The sequence below is a fragment of the Sinocyclocheilus grahami genome, unplaced genomic scaffold (genome assembly GCF_001515645.1).
Source record: "Sinocyclocheilus grahami isolate Dianchi unplaced genomic scaffold, SAMN03320097.WGS_v1.1 scaffold36.1, whole genome shotgun sequence".
Taxonomy (NCBI): domain Eukaryota; kingdom Metazoa; phylum Chordata; class Actinopteri; order Cypriniformes; family Cyprinidae; genus Sinocyclocheilus; species Sinocyclocheilus grahami.
The window spans coordinates 1,480,112-1,488,760 of record NW_015505215.1 but is presented as its reverse complement, the minus strand read 5'-3'; the positions used below and the strand labels follow the sequence as shown (position 1 = coordinate 1,488,760).

At 38.6% G+C, this 8,649-nt stretch overlaps 1 protein-coding gene across 1 annotated transcript in view; it reads left to right on the top strand.

The window, feature by feature from the left end:
- The window catches only part of LOC107581621 (multidrug resistance protein 1-like), a 69,659-nt gene extending 62,434 nt beyond the window's left edge, over positions 1-7,225 (top strand). The window contains 6 exon segments of the mRNA XM_016267248.1: positions 346-486; positions 615-771; positions 848-1,045; positions 1,152-1,358; positions 6,423-6,569; positions 6,983-7,225. Coding sequence (XP_016122734.1) covers positions 346-486; positions 615-771; positions 848-1,045; positions 1,152-1,358; positions 6,423-6,569; positions 6,983-7,183 — 1,051 coding nt within the window. The 3' untranslated portion in view covers positions 7,184-7,225.
- The last annotated feature ends 1,424 nt before the right edge of the window (positions 7,226-8,649 follow it).

The following is an 8,649-nucleotide window of genomic DNA, read 5'->3' as shown; positions in this document are numbered from 1 at the left end:
AAAAAAAAAAAAAAAAAAAAATATATATATATATATATATATATATATATATGTATATATATAGTTTTATATATACAGTGAAAAGGAAAAAGCACATAACATAATTGTTAAAAATAAAATTAAAAAATGAAAATAGAAAAATAAAAGCTAATTAAAAAAATGTATAAAATATTAGTATATAAATAATACTAAATTAACATTACTCACAAGAAAATCATGATATTTGGGCATAGGTACTGTAAATTGTAAAATCTCAGAAATTTCAAATGGCTAATTTTATCCGTATCTTAACATATGTGCTCTGCTAATGCCAAATCTAACAAATTGCAATATGTGATATTTCAGATCTAGTCTGTGTAAAGCGCCCATCTACGGAATCACCTTTGCTCTTGCCCAAGCCATTCCTTACCTGGGCAATGCTGCAATCTTCCGCTTTGGAGCCTGGCTTATTGCACGCTGCTACACAGACTTTGAAAACGTTTTCCTGTAAGTAAACTTTTTATAAGGACTATATATATATTATGTGTATGTGTGTGTGTGTGTGTGTGTGTGTGTGATATTTAAATAACAAACATACTCTTTACTGTCTTTGTGTGTTGGTTCGTCCTCCACAGGGTGTTTTCTGTGATTGTCTTTGCTGCAAAGAACATTGGTCAGTCCTCATCATTCGCCCCTGACTTTGCCAAAGCCAAAGCAGCAGCTGGGAGGATCATACTGCTGCTGGAAAAGAAACCAGCCATTGATATCTATGATGAGTCTGGACAACGACCAGTAAGTATGAAAATCTCAAACGGTTAGAAATGGTCACCAAAAAGCAGAATATAATATAATATCATCTTTTTTTCAGACAACATTTTCAGGGAATGTTGAATTCCGAGATGTGCAATTCTCCTATCCAATGCGTCAGAATGTGAAAGTCTTACAGGGCCTGAATGTGTCCGTGTCTCAGGGACAGACGCTGGCCCTGGTGGGCAGCAGTGGTTGTGGCAAGAGCACCACCATTCAGCTTTTGGAGCGTTTCTATGACCCTGTGGCAGGCCAAGTGGTGAGTTCATCAGGTGGTTTTGTGTGCCTAGAGGTCTAGACCATTATTTTGGCTCAAGGGATAAATTTTAGCTTTACATTCTGTCTGGTTTTTGCTTGTTGCACAGTTTGTAGATGGTAATGACAGCAGAAATCTGAACCTGGCATGGCTGCGCACACAGATGGGGCTGGTGTCTCAGGAGCCCATCCTGTTTGATTGCACCATTGCTGAGAACATTCAGTATGGAGACAAAAGCTGTGTCGTCACCCAGGAAGAGATTGAGGATGCAGCGAAGAAGGCCAACATACATAATTTCATCATTGGACTTCCAGAGGTATGCATGCTGTCTCTATTAATGTGTGTGTTTATAAATTTTGCTTTACGAACAAGTACACTACATATTGATTTTAAAAAATACAGTAAAAACTGTAATATTGTGAAATATTATTACAATTATTACTATTTTAACATATTTTAAAATGTAATTTATTCCTGTGATGGCAAAGCTGAATTTTAAGCAGTCATTACTCCAGACTTCAGTGTCACATGATCCTTCAGAAATCATTCTAATATGCTGATTTGGTGCTCAAGAAACATTTCTGATTATTATCAATGTTGAAAACCGTTGTGGTGCTTAACATTTTTGTTAAAACTGTATAATTTGTCATTATTGTAGAATTTTGTCACCTTGGGTTTTGGGGTTTGTTTCGTGTTCATGTTTTCATGTCTTTTATTATTACTACATGTTTTATGTAGTTTAGTCATGGTGATGTGTGTGTTTGACTTGAAGCGGCGCTGCACAGACCGATCGGTGTATGACATCAAAGTACCGCGAGAGCTCTAGAGAGCAGATAACTCAGCATGCTTTTGAATCACTCTCGTGGTTCTTTGATATCATCGGTCTGCGCAGGGCAGCTTCAAGCCGAACACACCTTATGTTTCTCAAACTGAAATTGGACCAATCAGATGTGAGCAAAGTGTCTGACGCAAAAAAGTCACTCTCCCAGTATCTCTTCCTCCAAATGAAAGGTCAAAAACATAAATAAAAAAATGACAACAAAATTGTCTAGCTTTAATGATAATTACTTATAATTATTTTATATAATTGATATATAATTTATATAATTATTATATGATTTATATTATTATTAATCCATTACACACAAGCAATTTTAGTTTAACAATTATTATAAAGCATTTATTTTAAATGAACACTAATATATACAGATCATATGTAATATAAATAAGCTGTAGAATCAATAGATAATGTTTTAAAAATGACTACATGTGACCTCACATGTTCAAGTGTCTAACGCTATATATTATCAACTATATAAACTAACTTCACAAGTTTCACTTGTGACTGCACTGATAAAGCAAGACAATTTTGTATTTGTCCTCTTTCATGGACAAGTACTTTCTTCAGTGTAAATGCATTTAAATTCCTCATATTCTTCAATCTCTTAACCTTTAGCAAAAGAGTTTTGAATCTCGCTGACTCTCTTGTGAGAAGTGAATCACACTTGCTCTGTGTTGCAAGCCATGTGATTTATCTGATCGCCACTGATGTCACACATTCATGTGCACACGCTTCAAAAACTGGATCAAAGCCTGAGTTGACAAAGAAAGTTGATGAGCAGCATCATGGTACCAACAAAACTGGATTGGAGTGGTTTGGTTTAGTCAACTCGAAACTAATCCTGTAACCCTGACTTTGTTCAACTACCATCATGGTACAGGCCCCAGGAACAATGGAAACATAAGGGCTATATATACAGTTTAATGACCGAACAACACACACCTGTGAACAAACAGACAATAGACCAACGAGATCACAGAACACCTGACTAGCACAACCAATCAAAACATGAAATATTGACAAAGGGAGCACATGGCAAGAGAATCACATGATAAACCATGAAACATAACTCTCCAGTTACTTACGTAACCTCGGTTCCCTGAGATAAGGGAATGAGGCAAACTTCTGTTTACCCTGATACTGAAGCCTGATTTGATCACGTTTGTGTAGCTGCACAAACAAATGGCACTTTAACTCGCCAAAAGGGGTGGAGCCTACTGCTTTATAAGTAGGCTCTGAGTGCCATTTTGTCAGAATCTTTCAAATGAAGCAACAGTCGTCGACTCGCTTGCAGCCTTATAGCATGGCAGCCTACACAACTCTTGACCTTTCCCACTTACAAAAGGGAGTTACTGTAGGTAGATTAAGCAGAAAAAAATCCATGCCTGCAGGGCAGGGATGTCCATGTAATAAAATCTAGTGAAGGTAGATGGCGACGCCCAACTGGTGGCTGCACAGATATCAAAAATAGAAATTCCGCCGGACCAAGCCCAGGAGGAGACCATCCCTCTGGTGGAGTGGGCCCTCACTCCTATTGGACACTGTAAGCCCGATGAGGCATAAGCCAGGGCTATAGCATACACTATCCAGTGAAGCGCTGTTTCGTGACCGGCAGCCCTTTAGAGCGGCCTCTAGGGCTGCTCTGAGTGCTAAAATGGGCCAGAGCATTTACTCTAAGAGTCGAACTGGGCAGAGTGGATTAGGACCTTGCTCACCTTCTGAATTTGGGAGCGCTAGAAGGGTGATGACTTGTGCTCTGAATGGAGTGGAGAGCACTTTTGGCACATGTCTTGGCTTGAGGATGAATCTTCAATCGTTAGGCCCAAACTCAAGACATGAAGTACTGACTGAAAATGCTTGCAGGTCACCCACTCAATTGACCAACGTTAAAGACAGAAGGAAGGTGGTCTTAAGTGACAGGGGCCGCAAGTTGGCCGACTGAAGCGGCTCGAAGGGCCCGTAGGTCCCTGAGGACTATAGATAAGTCCCAAGTCGGCACAGAATGAGGGCAAGGTGGATTCAAAAACTACTTGCTGACTGGGAGACAAAGCTCTTGGCTAAATAGATTTTCAACCCAAGCCACTCCAGGTGGCTTGTTCCCGTTTCTGATCTGGCATTGAGGTAATTCAAGATGCAAATTTCCATCTGTCTCAGAGGGGAGAGAGCTGCGTCTATGCACTTTGTAAAAGTTTGTGGGGCCAGCGACCGTACGAATGACAGGACTGTGTATTGATAGGCCACTCCCTCGAACTCCCTCAAAGTCAGCACCTTTAACGCCTGTCTCATGAGAGAGCGATTCAGATGCCTGAGATCGAGAATGGGCCTGAGCCCACCATCTTTTTTGGGAATGAGGAAGTAGCAGCTGTAAAAGCCTGACTCACGGTTCGCTAGAGGAGCCGTTTCTACGGCTCCTTTTGCAAGCAGTGTTTGCACTGTGGACCAGAGAACGTGAGCATTGTTGTCCCATATCGAAGTTTGAAAAATACCTCTGAAGCAAGGCGGCCTGCGAGTGAACTTAAGCAAGTAACCTTGTTCAATGATGTTTAGAACCCAACTTGACACATCCAGGATAGCTTTCCAAGCCTGAAGCTGGATGGCAATTGTTCTGAGTTTTTCGAGTGGCAGTTCGTCGCACAGGGGCAGGGAACTGACATTCGTGGAAATGAAGAGAGGAGAAATGCTCTTTTGAGTTTGTGGGTCCGCTATCACAGTGGTAGTTGTTTTGGGCATGCGCTGAATGGGGAGGATGAGCCCAACTTGAATGGGGAATCCATTTCTTGGTGTTGAGCAGAGGGATGGAGAGCGGGCGCGAGACTTCTTTGAGGGAGTTCCGACCTCGGCGAGAACTGACCCTCTCCTCTTCCTCTCTGCATTTGGATCAGGTCGGCTTCAGAGGCTCGGGGTCCAACATTACTCTGGGGCGGGGACCTTGACGCCTAGGAAACGAGTAGCGTTTCGCTGTCCTGGGGCACTGCTGAAGCCCAGGCTCAGACTTAGGCTGGGGCTGAGGTGACGCCGGCTTGGCAGGCTGCTGAATGGATGGAGCTTTCTGGTGACTTGAAAAACCGCCTCACTGAAGCACTTCAGCAGGAAGTGGCGCATTACCTGCAATCACTTCTGTGCTGCTGTAAACCACTCTGCAAATCCATCCACGGCAGGGCCAAACAGTCCTTTGGGAGAGACTGGCGTGTCTAGGAAGGCAACCTTGTCAGCGTCCTTGATCTCGGTTAGATTTAGCCAAAGGTGGCGCTCCAGCAACATCAAGTTGGCCATGGCCTAGTAAGCAAAGTCAGTGGCTGTGCGCAGATTTTGAAGGCGTCAGAGATCCGGCTGGACTCGTTCCATGGTGCGGAGAAGCTTGGCCTGGAACATTTGGAGCACCACCATCGTGTGAAGCCAGCGGGGCCATCCGCTGAATAAGCCCTGTTTGCTAGGGCTTGAGGTAGTCCTGAAGGGCTTAGGGATGCGCTACATGGCTTTTTAACCCCAGGGCCGATGGAGGGCACTGATGCGCAGCGACTGGGGAGAAGCTTGCTGTAACTTCGTTCTTTAGCACTGTTAATAATACATTTATAGTATATATATATATATATACAGTATATATATATATATATATATATATATATATATATATATATATATAAACTTATTTTATTTTATTTCAGCTAGTTGCCAAGGCAACATTTCTTATTTTCATTTAGTTTGTCTTGATGTACTAAAACAACTAAAACTGAACTAAAAATGAATGAAAACTATATAGACATATTATAACAAAAATGATAACATGAATGATAACATATTATAAAAAAAAATAATAACATAAAAAAAAAAATTATTACAAAAACACAACTAAATTACTAAATATTTAACTGAAATGAAAATTAAAACAGAAAATTTAAAAATAAAAAGTAGTTCAAAATATTAAATAATATAATAGTATCTCAATGATAGTAAAATAACCAACGTTCAAAAAAATATTTATTTAAATATAATTTGTATCGTTAGTAATGTCTACAGTTTTGCTCAATTTAAATAAAATTTGAATTAAATCAATTTGAATAAAATTATTAATTTCTTTCAAATAAATAAAATTATAAATATTAATGGTCGTGGCCTAATGGTTAGAGAGTCGGACTCGTAACCCAAAGGTTGCGGGTTCGAGTCTCAGGTCCGGCAGGGATTGTAGGTGGGGGGAGTGAATGTACAGTGCCCCCTCCCACCTTCAATACCCTGACTGAGGTGTCCTTGAGCAAGCCACCGAACCCCCAACTGCTCCCTGGGCGCCGCAGCAAAAAATGGCAGCCTACTGCTCCGGGTGTGTGTGTGTTCACTGCTGTGTGTGTGCACTTAGGATGGGATAAATGCAGAGCACTAATTCTGAGTATGGGTCACCATACTTGGCCACATGTTACGTCACTATAAAGCCACCAATAAAAACTGTCTATTTTCATCATTTATATATATATTTACACACACACATATATGTACATAATATGTACACATATATATATATATATATATATACATAAAAGCATTCAGAAATACAACACTCGAGTTGGAGATAAAGGCACTCAGCTGTCTGGAGGACAGAAGCAAAGGATAGCCATTGCTCGAGCTCTGGTCCGCAAGCCCAAACTTCTGTTGCTGGACGAGGCCACATCTGCTCTCGACACAGAGAGCGAGAAGGTTTGTAAAGGCTGTTACACATACGTATTTTCAAAACTATTTAAGAGTATATCATTATTAAGTTAATTCGATTTTTTAAAAATCTTATATTTTTGGTGCTGTATGGACAATATGCATTTCTGTCTCCAACCAGTAGGTGGCACTTTTGGTAGTTTGAACTTGTGTGCCTGTGATTCTGTTGGTTTTAGGGAGAGCCTTTAAAATGATGAATTTACATTCTACATACCCCCCATTACATTTAGAAAAGGAAGCAAAAAGATCAAACAATCAAAAAGATCAAATAATCAAGTAAAGAGATTTAATTTATAAAGTGCTGCTTTAATTGTACATTTTCTGCTTAGTGTTCATTAAGTGCTCCCTGTAGTAAATGTTTCCGTAAAATTTTGGCCATTTCTTTTTTTCCTGTTTTACAGATTGTGCAGAAGGCCCTCGATGACTCTCGGCTTGGACGCACATGTATCGTCATTGCCCATGGCTTGTCCACTATTTATAATGCTGACATCATCGTGGTTGTTCAGAATGGCAAGGTGACTGAGCAGGGAACACATGCCCAACTCATGGCCAAACAAGGGGCCTACTGTGCTCTGGTGAATGCACAAGTATCTGCTCACTAACTTAAGCTCCCTTTGATTTATTCTAATGGTTGTGTATCTAAAATAAAGGGCAAAGTTAAATAATTAAATGGTGTAGTTAATCTTACATTAAACTTAAATTATAGTTTATCTTCTCTGTCACTAATTTTACAATCTTACTGTAAAATTTATGTAAGAAGCTTACTATCAATTTCGGAACAACATTATTTGAAAAGTCATTTAAATATTTAAACTCTTAAAAAAAAAAGCAATGCCATGTGACTAGATATTAATTGGAGAAACGAAAAATGTGGGATAATTGCTATTTACGCTTTTTGTTACAACTCCATGAAAAGATACTATTCTAATATAAAAAGAAAAAGATGTTGTATGTCTATAGATTTATTTTCCTACATTTTTCAAATACAAATATTGTTTGTCATATACAGTACATTGTAAATATTATAATAGTGTTGTTTTATTTTACATAAAAAATGTACTGTAAAAAATCCCATGATGATTTTTCCCCAATAGTCTCTTCTTTAACAGATAATTGCAGCTCTTTTACCTAATGTTTTGTAGATTGTATGCGTTTGTACAGTGGCATAAACCCTTTCCATGTGAATATTGGTTTTGTTTAAATGAGTTTGGCGCATGGGGGCGCAATGTGCTCGTGCTTTGAGCCTCCAACATTGGACCTTTTCTTCTGCACAGGCTTTAACTTTGTCTCTCGGATAGTAACTGCTATTATTCTTGCATTATTTCTGTTAATATTTGCATTGTTTATTGTTAAGATGCTTTTTCGATTTTTATAAAAAAAATTATCCGTCATTCTCTGCTGTCGTTCCTTCCTTATGTTTAAATGAAACTTTTTTATTTAAAGTAAAGCTAACTTATTTAAAGTAAATTTCAGTTCCCACACTCTTCGCTGGATTAGCATATTTGTACATTTTGTGCATGTAATTTTGTTTGTATGGTCACTTGTTGCAGTGGTACATTTTTAGTATTTTTTTTCGTATGTAACCAACTCTAAACAATTATGCGCTGATAATATTCTTTATGTTCATTTTCGAAAGACACACTCGGATAATCACTGAAATCCTTGAACATGAATTTTTTTTCGTGGCCATCGAAGACGTAAACATTTTGTTATTTGTTTGGTGTGCTCTGAGATTTATATATTTAATTTTAAAGTGACTGCAAAAGTATATCTTTCATAAAGTAACAGAAACCTACATTTCTATTGTCACCGTTTTTAAATTCAACAATTGAGTGACTGAATAATTTTACATGTTACAGTTCTTATTTTAGCTCATATAAAATGTTCTCGGAAGTTTAGATTTATTGTCTGTAGCTACTTAGGGAATTTGTACAACTCTAAAAAAAAGATGTGTTATAACTGTAACAGATAGGAAACGTTCATTTACTAAAGCCGCTTTTCGTGGGTTTCACAACAACTGCAGTTTTAAAATGTTGAACACACATTTTTTACAATTGGTATCGAAATG